At 40.3% G+C, this 22915-nt stretch overlaps 1 protein-coding gene across 19 annotated transcripts in view; it reads right to left on the bottom strand.

Moving 5' to 3' along the window:
• Positions 1 to 22915, bottom strand: part of LDB2 (LIM domain binding 2) — a 226429-nt gene that overhangs the window by 31807 nt on the left and 171707 nt on the right. For all 19 annotated transcript variants that reach the window (XM_075752422.1, XM_075752424.1, XM_075752423.1 and 16 more), the window contains 2 exons: positions 17638 to 17760; positions 15937 to 16020 (listed from right to left, as the gene is read on the bottom strand). In XM_075752422.1, the coding sequence (XP_075608537.1) occupies positions 15937 to 16020; positions 17638 to 17760 (207 nt within the window). The remainder of the gene's footprint in view (positions 1 to 15936; positions 16021 to 17637; positions 17761 to 22915) is intronic.

Here is a 22915-nt window from a genome sequence, read left to right as displayed (position 1 = left end):
TTGCAGCACTAACAAAAGAAATCAAAGAGTAAATTCTTACTTTACTCAGACAGGCACACAAGGACCAGACATATTCAACAAGGAGCTGGCGTTTTTTTCAGATTTTAGTCCCATTTTGTGGACCCAGATACACACTTCCAAGTATTACAGGTTCTCCATGGCATTCAGGAGCTGTCCTCACATCCTGGAACATGTCGTGTTATGTACCAGTTGGGTGCTTTGATGCTTGGCTGTTACAGGCCTGCCTCCAGTCTAGGCAGCTGGCCTCTTCCAGAGAGGCAAGTAAAGGTATTTCTGTCACTGCTAGAAGTGTATATGGGAGGGGAGTAAAAAGAGACTGTCATTTCTCCTGCTGGCTGACAGAGCAAATTGTTATTACCAACTGTGATCCCAGTACGCAGAACAATAGTAGCATTTTCCTGTGACAGAAAGAATAGGTACACACAAGCATGCGTTTCTGTTATTATAGAAAGAAAAAAAAGGAATGAAATGGTGGTAATGATATCAGGCAAAAAATTTGGAGAGCTCGTCTTCAAGGTTGTTCTTGGTCTCTGACCACGGTTGTACCACTAAATGCAACATCAGGAAAAAAAAGGATCCAGAAGTACCAACACTTAACTCCAAGAGTATAAGCCATAAAAGTCTTGCTGAGGCACCTGTGTTTCACCTACCTTGGTTGAGGTGAGCCTGGCACAAACTCAAACAAGCCAGAATTCACAAAACAGTGCGCTTAAGCTCCTTGAAGCCATAGCAACCCTAGTAAACTAAATGTGCCAGCGTTGTTCTCTGGCAGTGACACCAACTGGCAGGAAATGTCCTACCTTCATAACGTTAAGCCTTCTCATGCACCAAGACAGGAGACCACATACAAACTGCCTTCCAGCAATGGATTCTCTATCATGCCAACTCCTGAACCGTGCCCAGGAATTATTTGAAAGTCAGCAAAGCAGGCCAGGGACAGCTCTAAAAGAGTATAGACATTGCGTTCAGGTACCTAAGAACATCGCTAGATGCTGTTTAAGGATGGACATAACCTAAGGGTCCTGAATAGACAAATGAGCTCTAAGTCTGAAAGACCTGGATGGCTTAAGTACATAGAAATACAGGTTGAGAATGTAGAAGAGCAACCACTGGCATCATGACTCCAACCCGCTGTTTAGTGGCTCTTCAATAAAAAAATGAATCCTGAGAGCAAAGACTGGAGCACAGAAGTCCTCATTCTTAGTCAGCCATGCTCCCTATCAGCTGAGACAACCTGGCTCCTTTTTGTGCTCTCCTTTCCGACCCAGGGAGCCATGCCCTCCTGGTTGCATTGTGGACCAGCTTCAATAGGTTGCTCACAGCACACACTAATTTTTTAGCGTTTTCACAGTGCATCAGCACGTGAGGCTTTGAACTCCTTCAGGTTAAGGATGACATTGACTCATATGTCAAGATTTCTGGGTAAGGGTTCTGGAATACCAGATCATCACTTACCACCTCCAATGCTGTGTTGTAAAAATAAAAGAATGGCTGGCTGAAACCTGCATGGCACAGACGCCTGTGGTGTCCCAAGCAATGAACTCCAGTCAAAGACAAACCTCTAGCTGAAGGCTGCAGTGAAGGCCCTAAGTCTGACTGTGGCTTTATGTCCTTCTGAGCATCCTAAAGCTCCTCACCTGTGTAATGGGTATAATGGCTTTTATAACAATACTGCTAGGAAAAAAAAAAAAAAAAAAAGAATTGCAAAAAGATCAGATACTATGATGGGAATGCAAGCAGATCTAGATTTTCAGAGTCCACAGAAAATATGAGAAGGCATAACAAAATTCATTATAGAAAATAGCTTTACTATGCTAGAACTGTCAGACATGTTTTCAATGATGTCATGGACTTTAGTAAATGTACATGGATGAACTTTTTTCCTCTCTTCATAATTATTTCTATTTTATAATAGCCGCAAGAGCCTGCAGGCAATGTATTTTCTTGTACTTTTTGGATGGCTGAAGTAATCTGGTTTTCCTGATGCTACGCAATTCATTCAAGGTGTTTAATACTGATAACCAACCACAGATGCACTCCCTGGACTTTCCCATTGCCTCAGTAACACACTGCCTAAAATGGCCAACTAATATAGGGGTTTTTTTCAACCAAAACTGGGGAAAACACAGAATTTTATATTCATATAAAAATATCTGTGTGATAAGCAAAAAACAAAAAAAGTCATCATAGATTAATCCCTTCTGGGTTTTGTTTAATTTTTTTGAGCACTCCCAAGCGGGAGGTTGAATTGTTCATCACCAAAGGCGTTTTCTGCACAATCACAATTTCTATGATATTCTATAGATTCATACAGCCTTATTTATTAAAACACAGAGCTGAGTGTTATTAAATGCATGTTTCTGACAGCCCCTGCAGATATGAATAAAGTATCTAATGAGAAGAAAAACTGCCCATATTGTCTTATTCCCAAGGCACAGATCATCTTTAAGCTAGACTGGGATGACAAATGGTTGTTTTCACCTTTATGTACATCACCTTCCATGATTACAAATATAGATGAATAGCTTTTTGGACTGTATCCATAACTAGCCTCAGACACTGTCTCAAGAACTTGATTCCAGCCTTACCAGTAGAAGCTTAGCAAAGATGAACCACATTAATTGTTTGGGAAGGTATATGTTTGCATGCCTAAAAGAGATGAGTGTGAGTGAAATTTAAGCAACTCACCTTTTGAAAGCTTTGTCAAAGCAAGCTCAAAGAATATTAAATGCATGTACTTTTCCTCTAAGCTTTTTTCCCTGTTTTGGCCTGATTTTTTTATAACTCAGTATAATTCCACTGAAATCAACAACCCTCTTGCAGTTGATATCCTCTGAAGTTCTTTCTAATCTAATTCTTGTCCAGAAAGAAACTACAGAAGAAAAAACTTTGAACAATGAAATCAAACACTGGAAGTTAAAAATGTAAGCTCCCTTTAGGTTTGCATGAGAATATAAATTAGGGGTAAAAGCTGGCATGATATCCATCTCAAGAAGTACTAAGCAGCCACAACTTCCATTTAAACAAAGGCATTGTCAAGGACCAATAACTGCCTTCATAGCAGGTGTCAAAAAAGGCTGCTTGCTTCTTTAATTTCACTTAAAGGAAATGGAGAGAAAAAAGCCTAAAATATCATTCCAAACCAATCAGTGTTTAAAAAGTATTTTGGTTTATATTTTGACCCTTCCTATGATTTCTCTGGTTTTCTATCTTCTTCTTCAAAGAAATGGTCTCTAGCAGACTGGTGAAAGAAACGTGGGAGGACAGTGTAAGCAGAGAAGTGAGAGCATCTTCATAGACAGCATCCTTCTGTAGCCCCCTGGGGGGCATCGGTGCTCTGGCTTATGTGGGTAGATTTTGTTTCTGCTGCTTTTCCTCTTGCTTCATATATTTCTAATCCCTGCTGCAGCAGTCAGTGGAAAAGAAAAAGAAAGGTCTTGAAGCTTTTGTGTTCCTTTTTTTTTTTTTTTTTTTGGTCTAGAAGGGAGGCAGCCTTTTCCCTCCAAACTGGGTTCATACTCAGAAGAGTCTCAAGCAGTGCATGGCTGCTGCCTATAGTCTCAGCAGAACCAGGCTGATTGGCAGAGGTTTGGGAGCAAGCCTTGGAGGTCAGTGTCCACATGTCCTTTGCTGCTGTGAAGTTCACGGATTAATCTGATAGTGTTCATACCTTGTATTTCTAAAGATAATGAAATACATAAATACCACAGGAGAAGCTTTTCACCCACCTTCGGTCACTCTGGAGAAAGGCCACTGCTTTCTGAGATGTTATTCCAGTTTGTATACTTGTGTAATTGAAAGCAGAATTTTTCCTTACCATTTATTATAAGAACAGGAAGCTTGCTTTAGGTAGCAGTGTCCCACAGTAGGAATCTAAATATTAAAATAAGACTATAGGAACTGACCTATCCTTATACTAAACTAGAAAGAATTTGAGGAAGCTGAGAAATAGAGACCAGATGGTTTTCAAGTTTGAAAGGGCCAGTCAAATCTGGCGAATCAACAAATGGTTACAGGACTGGTGCCACAGCCAGGGGTTCGGCTACTTAGACCATGGGACTCACTTTGAGAAATCTGGTCTACTGGGGCCCTAATGGGGTCCATCTGTCAGAGAAGGGGAAGAGCATCTTTGGTCATAGGTTTGCCAAGCTGGTTGAAGAGGGCTTTAAACTAAAGTTGCTGGGGGAGGGGAACCTCAATCCATTCCACTCCTACCAGTTTGATGCCAGTGCCAGCAACAGATGCCCAGAGGCAGGAGAAGGATCACAGGTCAGCAGGAGAGCACCTGAAGTGCAGCACAAAAGAATTCCAGCCACTCCAGAAGGTCACCTTTACCTGGGGACCAGCTGAAATGCCTCTATGCAAACACACGTAGCATGGGGAATAAACAAGAGGAGTTGGAGATGTGCGCACGCCTGCAGGGCTGTGATCTTATCGGCATCACAGAGACATGGTGGGATGGCTCCTATAACTGGAGTGTTGGAATGGAAGGATACAGGGTCTTTAGGAAGGACAGGCAGGGGAGACGAAGAGAGGGTGTCACCCTCTATGTCAGTGACCAGCTGGAGTGCATGGAGCTCCACCTGGGGATGGATGAGAAGCCAACTGAGAGCCTATGGGTCAGGACTAAAGGGAGGGCAAGGACAGGCGACATTACAGTAGGGGTCTGCTACAGGCCACCTGACCAGGAAGATTGAGTGGATGAGGCCCTCTATAGACAGATAGGAGCAGCTTCACGTTCACAAACCCTAGGCCTCATGGGGGACCTCAACCATCCTGATATTTGTTGGAGGGACAACACAGCAGGGCATAAGCAATCCAGGAGGTTCCTAGAATACGTTGATGATAACTTCCTTCTCCAAGTGACAGAGGAGCAAACAAGGAGAGCTGCCATGCTGAACCTTGCTGTCACCAAAAAAGGAGGAGCTGGTGGGGAATGTGAAGCTCAAGGGCAGCCTTGGCTGCAGTGACCGTGAAATGGTGGACTTCAAGATCCTTAGAGCAGCGAGGAGGGTGCACAGCAAGCTCACTACCCTGGACTTCAGGAGAGTAGACTTTGGCCTCTTCAGAGATCTGCTTGGTAGAGTACCATGGGACAAAGCCCTGGAGGGAAGAGAGGCCCAAGAAAGCTGGTTAGTGTTCAGGAATCACCTCCTCCAAGCTCAGGAGCGATGCATCCCAACAAAGAGGAAGTCAGGCAAAAACACCAGGAAGACTGCATGGATGAACAAGGAGCTCCAGGGAAAACTCAAACACAAAAAGGAAGCCTACAGAGGGTGGAAGCAAGGGCAGGTAGCGTGGGAGGAATTCAGAGAAATTGTCCAAACCACCAGGGATCAGGTTAGGAAAGCTAAAGCCCTGATAGAATTAAATCTGGCTGGGAAGTCAAGGGCAACAAGAAAAGCTTGTATGGGTACGTCATTAATAAAAGGAAGACTAGGGAAAATGTGGGCCCCCTCCAGAAGGAAAGGAGAGACCTGGTTACCTGGGATATGGAGAAGGCTGAAGTACTCAATGACTTTTTTGCCTCAGTCTTCACTGGCAAGTGCTCGAGCCACACTGCCCAGGTCACAGAAGGCAAAGGCAGGGACTGGGAGAATGCAGAACCACCCATTGCAGAAGAAGATCAGGTTTGAGACTGTCTAAGGAACCTGAAGGTGCACAAGTCCATGGGACCTGATGAGATGCATCCATGAGTCCTGAGAGACCTGGTGGATGAAGTTGCTAAGCCACTATCCATCATATTTGAGAAGTCATGGCAGTCCAGTGAGGTTCCCACTGACTGGAAAAGGGGAAACATAACCCCCATTTTTAAGAAAGGAAAAAAGGAAGACCCAGGGAACTACAGGCCCTTTGGAGTTTTTGGGGCTTTGGTCTAGTGGAGGGGGGTTGGAACTAGATGAAATTTGAGGTCCCTTCCAACCCAAACCATTCTATGATTCTATGATACAATTAGCCACCAAGAAGGTGCACAAAAGAAACAAAAAGTGTAATGAATACAATTTTGGTGATAACATTGAAAGACTCCAAGAATATACATTTTGTTCTGAATCATTTTTCATTCTCCTTACACTGTTAGCTATCATAATGAGAAAGCTGTATTTCGTGTTCTGTTTCTTATTGCAATTATTTTCATAAAATTAATTCATTTTAAAAACTACATTGTTCAAGGGCACTTAGCAATAGAATATATGATATTCTCTCCTTTGTATGGCTGAACATTTAATCTCATACACTGGAAAGAAAATCAGTAAGGAATCCAAGGATACACTGGAATACCACTACGATATTGGGAGAGTTAGAAAAGACAGAGACTTGCTATTAAAATAGACTGTAATATTTCAAATGACACCATAGCACTAATGCATCTTGTCAAAAGCTAATCAGGGAAAGGTCTGGTGTAGTGTTTAGAAGACTGAAACTTTACTTCCTTCCTTTGCATATGTCTATCAGAAGATTATTCCATTTTATATTTTATTATTTTGATTGGAACGTCTCTAGAAATAAACCTCTGCTTTCTTGTAGACTTGGGATCTACATTACATTGTGCTATACAGAGTGGTAATACTCCTGATGAAGCTTGTGCAGCGAAGCACCAGAGTGAGACAAGGTCTGCTCTGGAGAGTACTGTGATCTCTGCCTAATCACCAAGACCATTTTGTTTAGACAGTGCTTATGTTTTCCTTGGAGGTTTTGATCCAGCATGGCTGGGTCCAATCCTGCTTTACAAATGAGATGCTATGAAATCTAGGCTAGGGAATACAGCTGTGGGCTTTTTTTCATGTACTTCATACTTCCTTTAGTAAAATCATCTTATCTTGGGTAGAAATGATGCACAGTCCTTTAATTAAATCAGCTCTAAGTTTTGCCTGAATGATTAATAAAATGAGAAAATTCTCTGTCTTGCTATGAAAGCACTATCCTTTTGTATTCCTTCATTCTTTTTGATTCCTAAACCCTTTCTTCAAATCAGATCCCCAAGTTGATATTTGTTCCTTTGGGCTCACCTAAGAACTATAATCTGTGGCTAAATCAAGTTAATTTTCTTTTGTCACAAAATTCCAAAACAAAACAACAAAAAAACAAGCAATAAAAATAACCAGTTGTTGTTGTTCATGAAGCATGGCATTTTCATGGCTAAAATTGCCCAAGGGAATGGAGAAATTAATTTCAATAAATTGGATTTTATGGGTATAAAAGACCTCTGAATAAATGAAAAACTATACGATGACATTTGGATCAAAGGAGATATACCCATTGACTGGAATGGATGTTGAACTGGATCTTTGATTAACAAACTGTCTTATTACGAAGTGAGGCAGCAACACTAACTGGAAAAGGTAACAAGGCACAGGATTAAGGAAGCCATTTGGGGTAGGGATGAATATCCAATATAGCACAGTTTTCTAGCTGTGCAGAATACAGTACCAGAAATGACACAATTCAGATAGAAACCTGTGTTATCATTTTGATAATGTCTTCTGCCTCCATTCTGCTCACAAGCCTGATGTATGCATCAGTACAGGTATGGTTCAGCACCTCTGCTCATCAGCACTGCCCATAGATTCTCCACATTAGTTCCTGTGGGTCTACCTTAGGCAAGGTAAACACAAAATCATGGGCTTCTGTGTACTAATTTGATACATCTATTGATATTTCCTTTAACATGAATGGAAGGTATGCTTACAAATCAAAAGCAATGCACCAATTTGCACATTAATGACCCCCAGATAAACACTGCTATTCATATATGTGTGCATACAGCAGTGAAACAGTTTACTGAAGTTTTCTAAGGTACTAACTAAGGTTAGTACAATTGGAGAATATTTGCAATTAATCGGTAAATGACTAAACAGTATGGTTCATAGGGTACCTACAAAAGTGTGCATTCCATTTATATCCATATGTAAATATATAGAGAGAATTTTGTTTTTCACTCAGAAACAGTGCAATAAATCAACATTTTCTCTCTCTGCTTATTTTGTTTTCAATTCCAGTTGTTTTGTAAACTATGGCAATCTGGTATGAGAAAGAGTCTGCTCAAAATTGTACCACCGTAAGTCAGTAGTCACGCTACTGAAGTGAATAAATTTATAGCAGTGCGAGGCCATAATAGGTCAGACACAACTGTTACAATGTTCTCAGATCCAGAAGTAAGAAAGGGAAATTTACAGTTTAGGATCTGTAGGATTCTCCAGCACTTTATTGTCTTCTCCTTTCAGTGCTGGCAAATTTGGACATGAGGTCCAAAGTGAGGATGCCAGCTGATACAAATCTGTACTGCTGCTCTCTTCCCTGCCCAGCACAAGTAGAACACCCAGGGAGTTATTAAAGATGGTCATCGTTTGGATGGAAAGGACTAGATTAGTTTTTCCATCAGTTCAGCCTCCTGACCCAGCTCTGACAGTGCTTGCACCAGGACAAGGGAGGTGACTGGAGGACAAAATTAGCTTTGTGTGCGCTAGTCTCTAAAACCCCCAGCAACCCGGGACTATTATTCACTTTTGAAATGCTCACTCTGTCTTACTGTGTAGAATCAGGTTTTGGTTTTTAGGATTTCTCTTGTGAATATAAAATGGTGAGATTCCAGAAGAAAAAGTGGAAGTATACAGACAGACTGAATGACACAAAGCGGGGAGGCATCCTCCATACAAAGATCAGAGGCATCACACAAGAAAGATCAGAGGTCTTCAGGAACACCCTAGAAATTGGATCAAACTCAAGAGCCCAAAGCAAGCCTTCAACATATGTAGACATGGAAAAGCCAAATTACATCTTGAGATGCATCAAAGATCTCTCCAGCAGAGACAGGTAAGCAGTAATGCTGTTTTACCTACAGAAAGAGTGGCAGGGGAAGGAGAAGGGACAAGGCAGGCCAACCAGTAAAGTTAACTACATACAGAAAATTTTAAAACAGATTATATGACCTAGTTGCTTATGATATCACAATAAACAGACTCATGAAATAATCTTTCCGAAGATTAAAAACATGAGGTGGGAGGGTATAGGATTCACTTCCCAAATCAAGAGCAGCCCATAGGGCTGCCATAAGCTTTCCACAATGAATACTTCAGGTTCTAAAATAACTGCTTCCAAGAACAAAAATTGCAACCATCAGCTTTGCATTAAAGCCTATTTCCTGACCTCTCCTGAGCACCCACCCTTCCCTGCATAACAATTTGCACCAAACACCCATGGATATTCAATATTAAACAACTAATTAAAATTTTTGCTGTTTTCATTGCTTTGAACGAGAAGCTGGTTTTGGTGTTTTCAGGTCTTCATACAAATTGTACCTCTGCAGCTCTCATTCCTAAACTTAATTAATAGTTATTATTATTTATGACTGCACTGCATACTAGTCCAAGCTTTAATTTGGTCTTCTAAAAACCGAGCCTGTGGCTGTGTTCTTGGACTTTTTTCCTCATCTTTTTTCTTTTTTCTGAAATAACATTATTAGTTCAAATCTTGTAGCTTGTTTTTATAGGGCTAGTGCTTTGTCTTTGTCTCTCTTTTTCTCCCTTTTACCCTTCTGACTTTTTTTATTTTTAAACTGCTCCAACCTAACTTCATTCTGATTTCTTACTCATGGATGTGTCAAGGTCTCACATTGCTGATTATCATCCTTCCACTCTCATTAGCCCAGACCTTAATTTTATTTCAAAGGTCATATGGTCTGTATGTCCAATGGGCACGGTAGCTGGCTTGTGTTCATACACAATATATCTTTCTCCTTAACTGATACTCATGAGCCTGGTAGTGTCCTTTGTGTGAAGACTGGCCATTACCATATCCAGAATACCAGTAAAAATTGCCATTTCTGCTAAAATCCCACATTGTTCTCTACTCACTTCCTCTCTGTTCCCATTCCCCATTTTTCACTGACTTCTGAAATTCCTGTTATCCACAGACACTAAAATCTGTTTCTGAGCCATGAGAAGCAGTAGTACTCACTACTGCACCAGCTCACTGTACTCTCCAAAGTCTGGTTTAAAATGACCATCTTAATTTTTTTAAATGCTATTGGGTTTGCTCCATCTTTTTTTGCTTCTGATGTGCCACAATTTTCCTATCTATAAAACATTTAATTTGTTTTAATAAAATGCTTACAGATCAATGGATGAAAAGCACACCACTATTATTGTTACCACTATTATTGTTATCAATATAAATGTTATTTTTCCAACCCATGTCCTATCTCTATTGCTTCAGATTCCATCTTTTCATCAGAATATTTCCAAGTTGGTGCTTCATTCTCTACCTGTCCTGTCTTCTGCAACTTTCCCATCCCTGCTCCCTTGTACCACTCACTCCATCCTGACCACTTCTCTTTTAAAAATTTTGCTGTATCATTTTCTCTGATCTCTTCCGCTTATGATGGAATAACTCTTGATATCACTATTCTGTGATGTTGTGTCTTTATTAAAAGAGTGAAAAGCTAACGTTTGACAGTATGAGCTGTTGCAAAGAATACATTTCTCCCTCATTTATTATTTTGAACGTAACATAGAATACTGTCTATAAAGCATTAAACGCATAAAAGAGAAGAACAGAAACCACTGTGATCATTACTAAAATAAATGCTAAGAAATTACATTACCAGAAAACCTTGGCAGAATCAGCTAATTATAGCTGGCACAGATAGATTATGGATAGCCAGCTATAGTCATCTGAATCCTTCCATGAGAACCCCCTGATTTTGACTGCATTTTCCTGGGGAGAGCTGCCCCAAGCTGAATTGGTTTAGGCTGAAAAATTCCATCATTTATAGGAATAAAGTCTACAAAATGTTGTGTCTCCTTTCAATGTCTCTGAGGATTCTTTAAAATTTTGACAGCTTTCATAGGAAAAGCTCCAGAATGATTAAATGATCCAAACTCCCTACTTTGAATATTTGTGAAACCTTAGCAGAACTTCTTATTTATATCCATTAGGATACAGCTACATGATCACATACTCTGTTTCCCTAGCACCCCTCCATTCAGTGCACAGCACAAAGTAAATGAAGTTGCTGTGTGTAGGAATTCATTTGTATCTACTGAAGACATGGAAACAGGGAACTGCAGAACAAGAAAGGATGATCTCAGAGTAAACCAATGCTGCTTTAACAAACTACCCCTGCCCCCGAGCTCTACTAAGTCATGGAACAAGCATTTTCACCAGTGTGTTCCCAGAAACACCATCTGCTACTTTTTCAACTATAGAGCTAGCCTGAGATGACAGACTGCATCCAAATTCCAAGTGCTCTGCAAAATCAGAATGAACACCTCCCATTAGCTGACCCCTCTGAGTGCCCTGGTGCTCACCCGTGTGCCTCAGTGCCACATGTGCGCACTGGGAACGGCAACGCCTCTTCAGCTGGTAGGTGCTATGCAACCACCATCACTTGCAGGTGAGATACTAGAATGACGCTGCAGAAAAGCCTACGAGGAATTGAGTAGCACCAGAGCGCTTGCTACTGAGTGAGGGCTAGTCATCCCATGCACTGCATGCGTCAGTGATGAAACTGTGGGAAACACAATGCATGACAATGATGTAGTTAGATGATGACACAACGTAACTCACAAAAAGAAATGAATTCATGTAATATGAGTGACTATAAATACAGCATTTATTTTCCCGGAGAACCTGACTTTGCATCCTTAACACACTTACATGCAATCTTTCTCTTTCCTCATTGAAGATACACAAACAGCTGTAAACTACTGACCAGACAGCTGCCACAAACTGTTACAGATTAGAGGCAAACTAGCTGCCAAATGATTTGAGTTCATATCCTTTCCATGCATGAAACTGTATTTAGAAAAGCAAATTTCCCTGTCCATTAAAGGAAGCTGTTGCATGTGTGTCTATTCTGCATGTGCAAAAGACAATTTTGCATACACCATACATACAAATGGCTTTTGATTGCAGTGTAAGTATTGCCTTTAGAAAATTGTGTCCCATTAAAGAATGCATGTTATCCTCCTAGCAGAAGAAATCTGAAAGTGTCTAGTGAGGAATTAAATTAGTGAAAGTGAGGATTCAGAAAATATTGTCCTCTGTGTTGCAATAGTAACACTTCCGTGTTGGTTTATACAGAAAACAAACAAATTGGGTAATTTGTAGCTCAGATGGGCCTTGGTTAATATAGCCATACAGGATGTAAGGGGAAATGGGAGTGCGCATTCCCCTGCCTAGATACCTCTCCTGACGCAGTGTGGGAGGGCTCTGCCATGCTAACTCTCACTTCGCAAAGGGCAGATGCAGATTTGGCTCCATTAGCACCAATAAACTGGCTACCAGAGCAGACCACAGCGTGGGGAGGATGCAAGTGCTACAACTGGGGAAGAGCTCTAAGAAATCACTCCAACCCAGATGGTGTAAGAAAGCAGAGACAAATTTTGAAAACCAGCTGGGCAAGATGCAACTATATTTCAAGGCTCAGGCCAAGCAGTCCCTGCCTAATTGACCACAGGGGCTGGCTTTTTTATAATATCGGAAAATTTGAGAGAATAAATCATTTTATAGGAGGCAGCAAGGAACATTTGAGCTCCCAGTTGTGAATAATGCTGCTGGTATAAAGCTACTGGTTTTAGAGCGCATTCAAATCCATTATGCATTGAAAATCTAAATAAAATAGTTGAGCAAGTAGAAAATTACATAGAAAAAATAACATAATGTGTGGGGACTAAATTATTGTAGCTTGGTGGAAACTGTTCTGTTATCTCCATCTTCAAACTCTGTACAGGATTCCTGTTTGTTCCTGGACTCGTACTGACTGAGACTAGGATGTAGGTCTTGGCCTTATTATCTGATAGTTCATAATATCTACTACTTGATGACTTGATGAGAAATTACATTTTAAAAAGCTTGATATTAATTTAAAACCTACAAGGTTTTGCTCATTATTTTTGAGACAGCCTATTCAACTTCTAGGCAGCAGTTACAGCAAAGTATGCTGACCCCATTGATGAGGTAATCAATTATGCTGGAACAAAACAAACCAGTACCTAGAAAGAAAGGAAGCCTATGGTTTTATACAGAGCCAGAGAAAACAGGGAGAAAGAGCATTTGGCAAATGACACAGGACAAAACATTTCATTGCCAGGTTCCAAGAAGATATATTTTAAATTTATATAAATATGATTTACAAAATCAATGTTCTTCTATGCTGGACAGCTTTACTCAGAGTGAATGAAGACAAACCAGGGCACGCATCCAAAGCTGTGCCTCTACAGGCATGTGGCACTCTGGAACGGAGGTTTACGTGCCAGCAACTGCAATTATCCCAACCAGCAATGATTTAGCATTCTGTGATGCCTAGAGTGTAAAAAATCCAGGTTTTACCTTTATATCACAACCATCTGAAATCCAGGTTTAAATTCTCCCTTTAAAGAGACTGCAGCACAGCTTGCTGCTGTGTGCACTTTAGAGAATAACAATTATTAATTCTGCCCATCAGTGAAGTTTTCACTTATGAGTATCACAAGCCTTTGCTGTATGCAGCAGGAAAAAAAAAAAAAGAAAATAATTTTTATTCTTAGTTTCAAATCCTTATTTAAAGCCATGTAACAGTGCTAATTACTAAACACTGGGAAGCCTGAATAAAATATCATAAAATGCTGACTTAAAAAAAACCCAACCACAAAATAAAACACCTTAAACCTAAGTGCATTTGACACATTTGTTAGTGCATGGTTTTACAATCCTGATTTCAGAAAAGATTTTCATGTCAAAATTAACAGAAGAAAGTAATTGGGAAAGAAGGACATCAAAATAGAAATCTATCATCTAATATGAACTCCCATGATGAGCTGAACATCTGAAAAAAAAAAAAAAAGAGCAGAATGATCAATTCCTCACTGCAAGAAAGAGAGACGCAAAGATTGGCTTGGGAAAAAAAAGATTTCCTTTTGGAATCACCACAGCAGGAGCCAGAGGAAGCTTTGCACCCAGAGACCTAATGTTGTCTGTTAAGCTAACAAAACTAGTCTGGAAGAAGAAAAAAAGTAAGACTTCATCTTTTCATCCCCTTCCACTTCACTGCTCCTCTCCCTAGCGCTTACCTTGATCCCAGTTTTCTTTTTCTGAGGATTTTTTCCTCCCTCCCCCCATTCCTTTCTTTTTTTTTATTTGATGCTGATGGGGGAGCAGCACGGGTGCCTGATGCCAGCTGCCTCCTAACAGGGACCCTGCCTTTCACATTTGCATTGTCACATTCAGCAATCACAGAATATGCTGCAAAGGACCCAGAAGGGGTCGGTGATAGAGAGAATGCTGCAAATTCAGCATGGCCCTCTGAGCCTCATGGAGGACGGGTACTGAGTACTGCAGCTGGTGTGGGCCAGCCCAAGTGCTTGCTGGTGCACCCAGTCGTGCTAAGGGGATCAAAGACCTCAAAAGCGGGGTAATGCTTTGTGCCATGGGACAATTTGGAAAGAAAACATGGAAATAGCCTACCTAAGCCAGCTGCTTGCTGCCCAGTTTGCCGCAAGGGTGAAACACAAAAGTTGACATGACTGAGGAGGAATCCCCAGTGGGGATTTCTGGAGAAGGGGCTCTAGGATGCCTCACCACGAGACAATGACAGCGTGGCTACAGGAATGTTGCCAAAGCACAATGGTTGCTCTCTGTACCAAAGCCCAGACTAAACTAAGCATGAGACGCACAACATAGACATATTATCCTTGAATTTATACATGGCAAAATTCTAACTCAATGTATTACTCCTCTGAGGGTTAATGCCATATCCTTCTTGCAGTTATGCCCTGCACAACTCAGACTATAATTTGAACAGTAACTGTTACACTAACGTCACATAAGCAACAATCAGCAATGGCTTATCATATTAAGAGAGTAAGTACAACTATGGGCTGTCTATAAACTGTGAGGATACAGAGAGAGAGATCTCACCACACATCTCAGTCCTGCACACTGTCCCCCACGGAATCTAAAACACTCTGGGGGTAGGACTCCAGCAATAGGGAATGTATTACAAGGTTCATAGACCTGAATGAAGTGCAGCTAAAATATAGACACTCAGGTATAGCTCTACATTAGGCTGAAAATAACTGCATTTTCTAGTGCTCTTGTTATCTTAAAAAAGCATCTTCAATAACTACTCATATAATTAAAAGGAACAAAATCAGATATTCTTGGCCAAGTTAGCCTGGTGTATCATTGAGAAATTTGCCTCATTTTATCTACTAATGGCATGTCTAGAAATAAGAAAAATCTGAATTTTAACCTTGAAATATGAACTCAACAAACCTGTATTTCAGTGTATGCATTGTAAGCCTACACCAGGGAATACTTTCAAAAATAAAAATAAACTTCCAAACTTTGAATGCACTTTAAGGGTCAAAAAGCAATGGGAACAAATGCATTATTTAATCACAAAAAACACACTCGATTCAGTGCAAGGCTGAGGAGGGAGCTCAGGCTCCCAGAGGCAAATGAAGTGAGGACTGCTTTGAGGGACTGCTGCAAAAGGGCTGGAGCTGAGCCTTCCCTCAGCCCTGCCTCTGCCTGGGAGAGGTGGGGAGGTCGAAGAGCTGGAGAAGACAGGCAGCTCTTAATAAGAATGAGCTGCCATTTTCTCAGGAACAGTGAAGCAGAGAGGAAAAATGGTGGGCAACTTCTTCCTTACAAAAAAAATAAAGCCATTATTCAAAACTGAGAAGAAAAACCAAGAAAAACCAAGGACTACTCACACATTGCTTCAACTCCATGATAAGATTCTTATCCTTTTTAATGGCGCATTGTTAGCAGCTACATCTTTATTACAGTCTCTGTGTTTCTCCTTCGCCCTCATTAAGGGTTAGGTCCATTTCTTACCTGACCAACACAGGCTCTGCTCTCATTACTTTGTCCCAAAGCTAACAGTAACTTTTAAAAAATGCTCACAATAATCACCAGCTATGGTATGCTTACCCTGAGGTAGTTGAGGGTGAAGTTTGTCAGACCCATTCGAGTGATGTTTTTGGACAGCTGCTCCAGCACCTGAGGGTCTTGTGCCTAAATAACAAAGGAAAAAAGAATTTTCACTTTGCTTTTTGCCTATTCGTTTTTCTCTACGTGGTTGGTGGAGTGCAGGGAGGGTTCTCTGAAAAGAGGTGCCATTCCTATGGAAAAATTACAAGTTGATGCCAAATTTATGTAATAAGCTACAGACTTCTGTTTGCATAGGAAAATGTAGGACATTATGAAACTGGAGCAGAATAAAGACTGTTTTCCATTATCTTCCTTCTGTCCCTGCCCATTCAAAAGATAGACATAGGAGGTCTGGTCATGCACAGGGGTGCAAGTGAACAGGGCCCCACCAAAGAGCTTCCTGAGGGATCACAGTACACTTTGAGCCTTCCATTTGTTAGCTGGGAGTCCCAGGAGATTAAATAGAGGCAGGAGTAAAGAAGGTATCACTTTCTTTTTGTGGCTAAAAAAACCAAAGCAGAGAGAACTCATCAAGACACCATCAGCAGAGATGATCACATAAGTGGCATTAAGCAGAGGCTGGAGAAACCTTCTGGTCTAAGTTATTTTCCCAGAATTAAACAGGAAAAATGCAAGTACAGTCCTTCTCTGACCCTAGCCAGGAGCTTTACCTGTGAGACCAGCCTCCTTTTTAAAACGAGATCAATCTCATTACTAAAATTAATACCTGCTGGTTGCTGGCTAACCTGCTTCCACTCTCTTTGAATTGCAGCAGGCCCCTAAATACATAATGTTGCTCATGGCCATCCTTGTTGTTCCTTAATGGGATACTGTTGAAGAGTTCAGAAGATCAGCCCTCTAAAATAAAAGATAACCCTGGGAAAGAAATGGTGGGGCAGGTTTTCAAAGGTATTTTCAAAAAAGTCCAGGTTTCTTAAGTTATTTAAAATTCCTCACTAAGAATATATCCTTATCTATGGATATCTAAGTAACTTGATGTCAAAATACAGGCACATATTTGGGCCTGTGTTCTTACCCTCTATAAAACCAAAGTCCTGCAACTAATTGTGTATATGGAACAGTACTAGTCAGAATGCTTTTACAGTGCGGAACTGAAAGTGACAATAAGACTGTCCTTCGTTTCTCTACAATGATTTACCTTCTAATATTTTGACTTCAATTTGTAGAATATTTCATATTCTAATGTTCTACTCTGTGTGTGTTTATTCAATTACAAAAGAAAAGTCTTGAAATGTGGGGGAAAAAAAAAAAGAAGATCTGGATTAAAATTCTAAAGGTTTCTAAGTAAATATATGGTAATTACTTATTTTCTGTCTCATGCGAGGATAGCATTAGTTTGCTGCATTTAAGGACTAAACATAATTCATACCTACAATGATGAAAATTCACTGACTTTAGTGTAGTTCACATCAATAAGAACAGATTTTGGGCCCAAATCATACAGACCACCAAATGAGATTAAAAGGAAAACTACGTGCTAAACCAAAATGAAAACATAGCAACAGTGGCAACAATAGAGCACTGAGAAACAAGGGAGTGATGAAAGAACTTGTAAATGGACGTAGTTGCAGGCAAAACAAAATATTTATACTTAATTGCCTTGGGTGTGAAATTTGCTGGAGTTCTTCATAAACCTAATCTCATCTCTGCATTAGGTCAAGTGAAAAAAGGATTACTTACATGCATGGCTAGAATGCTGCGTGGGACTAATTCTCTGTACTGTCTAATAGTAAAGTGCCATGTTTTTATTCTCATAAGATCATCAAAAGTAAACTCCAAGATAAGACGTCCTTCTGTGCATACCTAGAATACATAAAATGCATGAAATAAATTCCCAGGAATTTTGTTTTCAATGGTATTGTCTCATCGATTAAACAACATTCAAAAAAATATCAGAGCAGTATTCTATTGTTCATCTCTGCTAGATTAATTGTTTTTCGTTCTCTTGGGGAGAAAAAATGAACGTGGGAAAATGACTTCATAGGCCTTACCGCAGAAACAGTGACTTATAATACTATAGATTTTATAGCATTTTACAAACATAGAATATTGTTTGTGCTAAATCTTATTTATTGCATCAATTCTCTTTCCCTCGCAGTTTGCTACTGCTAATTAATGACTGAACCTTGCAGTGGAGGTGGCTGTGGTGCAATTGCACGCGCTTGATGTCAAGTTGCCAAACCAGTCATTCCCAACCTGTTTTACGTTGCCCTTTCCTTACAACAGCCTGGCATATAAACCTTCCTTTCATGTCCAGTTGGAGCACACAGTGAGTGCCTTGAATGCCTGTGGCCAAATCTGATTTTTTTTTCCTAATTTTTTCCTTCTTGTCTTTTCGAAGTGTTCTTGTCATTTCCAGGTATATTATCCCATTTTTATTTTTCTTTCATTTCTTATCTACTTTTATTAATCCTCCTTCCAAGGAAAACCAGACGGGGTGTCTGCCATCAGGCTGTATGAGCTGCACTGCCACAGCAGGTTTGAGAGCCAGGGGAGCAGAGGAGAGGTTGCGGTCGTGGACAACGGAGCTGCTTCCACAGAAAGTGGCTCACACAGCTTTGTGAGGGGTCTTGTCTAAGAAAGGAGAGGAAAATATGGGAGGAATAAATTCAGCAAGTGGGTACTACCTGGAAATGAAAAATGAAATAAATTACTGGGGACTTTTAAACACTGTGCACAACTTTATGTGGAAAAGCCACTGTGGCTGTGGTCTTCTTTAAGGTGCAAAATATACGCCTGGCATGGTATCTTGACTGGGGGTACTGTGGAGTACTGTAAATGATGCCTGATCTGAAAATTAACTACCTCTACCATCTTTTTTTTTTTTTTTAAATTGGATGTTTAGACTTACAACTCCTGTTCAAAGTAAACTTGCAAGTGCAGGGTACAGAGATATTGTGAGAACAGGGTGTAACGGCTTTCAAAAGAAAAGGTTTCTGCAACTTTAATTTTAATAAAACTAATATTTCATTGAACAACTAGCCATCCTAGATTCTGCTGAATCTGTTGAGCTGTTTTACAAGCCCCAACTCGGACTTGTCTAGCTCCCACTTGGGCAATGTGTGGCTTTTCTGGTTAACAGCTCACTTAACGTCATCACAGTTTTTCCCCTGGTTGTTACTGCAAAAACGTAGGTAATTTTAACAGGCATACTATCGAGATAAACTACAGTAGACCTATGAAGGAGAATCTTGCAACAGGTTCTCATCTGCCCTTTTCAACACACCTTAGTGATGCCTTCAAATTATTAATGTGACTTATTTTGTCATTTGACCCGGATTTTGATTTTCGCATCAGTTGAACTATGATGAGAAATTACACAGGGGTACACATGCACACGCATAAGGATTAATGAAAGAAGAAAAACATTTTATATTAAAGTTACTGTATTGGGGCCAAAGATCCTGATTACAAACCAGTTAACGGGAAAACATTTCAGGTTTAAAATATTTTTTATAATAATACCTGTGACTTCTCAAATGTTTCTTCTCTTAAGCTCAAAACCTCACCGCTCTTAACAGATTTATTTTATGCACTGGCATTAACAATTTTAATAGAAAAACTGAAACACATTCCTCATATCACAGTGGTAAAAATTTATACATCTTATAAAGGAATTTAATTTCCTTATGTAGAGCAAAATTTTACGCATTGCTTTTAATCAATAAAATTGGTGCAGTTCTTATTTTAAATGGGCCCCTTTTTTTTTTTTTTAAAGCTGCCTTTTACATAGCATCCAAAAAATCAAAAGGGTCTCCAATTAAGAAAACATTTTCTGTTGTGCTGAATTCATGTAACCGTACTGTGAGCTCTGACATTTTGTTTCTGTGGTAACCAAAATCAGCTGATTAGTTGGCATGGCAACAGAAAAGATGTAATCCCAGCAGACACACTCTAATCAATGCCCCCAGCACAGATGGTCTCCGGAGGATCAACAAGAAAGAGGCTGGCAGGCATTCAGTATATCACGTGGTTGCTCTAGACTAGGCCAGGAAAAAACTAAAAAAGAACATTTCTCAAACTAACCAATAGCTTTTTAACCCCTTCACTGCACTTATTAACTGTAGGAATTTCAACTGCTCGCACCTATGAAAACCAACTTTGGTCCTGTGCCTTATTGCTCAGTCTTGCTCTCCTAACACTGGGCACCTTTTAGACGTCTTCGCCTTTTATTAACTACCATTTCTTAAACCTGAGTCGTTGCTTGAAAAGAAACCTAAGCTTATACAAATCTGGGAAATGCCGGAGATTGTCAATAAGGATTAAAATCACTGAGTTTCAAGGGTTTCACCTACAAAATCCAGCTGATGGTCCCACTGTTGGGCGCAGGAAGAGAACGGTTCAAACACAGGGTGCTCGCTGCTCTAGTGGTGAAGGCAAAGCTCGCCTCTGCCAGTCTGGCGGGAAATAAAAACATCGCTAACTGCGGAAAAACAGTTTGCCTACATATAAAGTTGGACTGTTGGTAAACACGGTGAAAACAGAGACTTTGGAGGACTCCCAAAGCTTTCCTTTACCTGGAGAAAAAACTGAAGCATCTGCCAGGTAAACAAACATGATAGTCAGGGCTTCAGTCTCTTCTTTTACCACATTTAATTCATGCCATTGAACTGTATTAAATTCTGTATAGTATTTATTTATACCTTGATAAATCTATTTTTTAATTGTGTGACACTTTATAAGGACCTCTTGCCCTTTAAAGACAAGCTGGACTATTCATATCCTTACTGTTAGGCATGTTCTAGCCGTATTTGTTTGAAAAAATTGGAAATGCCATTTTATATATTTATCCACTACTGCAGTATGCAGTGAGTTGCTCTAACTAGAAAAATGTTGAAATGAATAAAATGCAGCTGTGCATTCCTGATTCAATACATGATAAAAACTGTTTCAGCCCGTTATATTAGAAGTTAGTGAATTTGCAACCTAGAAGTTGTGAAATTGAAACAGCTATTAACAAATACAGTTAGTGTTTTTGCATTAAAAAACCCCTTTGCAGTACTTTCACTGGGTCTAATTCAGACATGATCTAAGGAACTACACAGTCTATTGGAGTGCTGCTTATTATGGGAGGTCTGCTTTGTTTCACCACCGACGCTGTGAGAGTAGGAGTTTACCTTTGGGTACAAGATCTGTCCCCTTGATATCTCTGCTAGAAGTTACACATGCACAGCTGAGACAACATTCAGCTCATTTCTGAGAGAGTAATACATTCTTTCCCCCTTTATTCAACCAACTACTGTGTTTTATTTCAAATTTGCTCTTACTAACACAGTCATATTTTAAACATATAGCCATTTAAACCCTCTAATTTTTCTGCTAGAATCCAAATCACATCCCCACTTGAACTTTTCTACCGGGATACAGAGGTTTATACTGGAACCTGCAGCAGTAATGTCAGGGCTGCAGCAGGCTGTGCGCTGCCAGGACCGCAGCAGACAGACAGACTCACTGCATACAGCCGGATGCTGCTACGGAAAGTGACTGTGGCCCCCTCACACGAGGTGTGCACCCAGCCCCGTCTCTGCTGCTAGTCTATCTTTGACTTGCTGGATACCAGCCTCCTTTCCAAAGCAACAACACTGTAATGTGCTGTCATGAGAAGTAAAATAAACTAAGTGAATTGAGAAAAGTGTGTTGTATTTACCGATTCCAAAAAATCCCCACAACCCACTTTTATTTGCTATAGCATTAAAGCTAACACAAAGGGAAATGACACAGCAATCGCTTTAGGGAGCTTTGCAGAGAAGCAGAGCTGTTCACCCTGGTCATGTCCTCTGCACATGGCCAGCACACCCAACTCTTCAGGAGCAGTGAGGTAGCAAAGAGGTGCTACCTAGGAATACCTGGTCTCTTCGCATCTCTCTCTCTCTGTGTCTGTGTAAGCCACAGAGGGCTGGAGTGGGAGAGCTGGAATAACGACACCATTAAACACACACCTCCCAGCTCATCAGTGCTCCGCAAACCAGTGGCTTCCTCTCCCTCTTCTTTAAGCCCCACTCCAAGAGCCATGCAGATGGCAGGGAAGACACTACGAAGGGATGGGACTCACATACATGCTAAAACAGTGTAAGCCATGTGGGCCCTGGTCATGATGCTGTCAATAGCCGGTGCCTTTCTTGACTCTATAAACCTCCACAGTCCTGCAGGCCAAGGGCAACGTGGATGGGGTATCTCCTCCTGCTGGCCCTTCTCCTTTTGCTCTTTGTGCTTTTCTCCATGCAAAGGTTAAAATTCACAGATGAACAGGTACAAGATGGAAAATCATCATTTCCTGTTAACTTATGAAAGGGGACATTTGCATTTTGAAAATCAGTTTACTGATTTTTTTAATATAAGAAAATCTTTGTTATAATTTGTATTTTCCACCTTTTTGGTACTGTTTTTTATAAATATATGGCACTCAGTTTAATTACAGGACTAGAAGCGGCCAATGCATGAAGATAATTCACTATCAATTACAAATATTGAATATTCACTAACTGTCTGATTCAGAGCATGTTTAAATCAATTGACTCCTTCCATTGACTTCACCGCTCATTGGACCAGCATCCTACTGTATTAAATCACTATTTTTCTAGAGATTTATAGTCCTTGGACTGAGTAAGTATCAAATGTAACACATACCATCCCAAATGGTAGGTACCAGCAATGTGAAATCTCATTGTGGCTTTAAAATTAAGCCCAGAGAAAAGGAGATGGGCAGGTTGAATTTAATTCATGTACAACTGATGGTTCTGGTAACTTGGCATTACGTGCTTCTCTTGCAATCTTTCTGGGAGAATTGCAGAGGATACGCACAGAATTTTCCAGTCATGTTAATGAATATATAAAATAGTAATTACATGGCTTCAAGGGTTTTCAGTATTAGAAATAATCTCAGTCTACCAGAAAAATGCAACAGCCAATATTTTTCACCCTTATACACACTGAAAAAGAAAAAGAAAAACAAAAACCA

This window comes from Balearica regulorum, chromosome 4 (genome assembly GCF_011004875.1).
Source record: "Balearica regulorum gibbericeps isolate bBalReg1 chromosome 4, bBalReg1.pri, whole genome shotgun sequence".
NCBI classification, from domain to species: domain Eukaryota; kingdom Metazoa; phylum Chordata; class Aves; order Gruiformes; family Gruidae; genus Balearica; species Balearica regulorum.
Note: the sequence above shows the minus strand (reverse complement) of the source record. Positions and strands in the feature narration are given on the sequence as shown.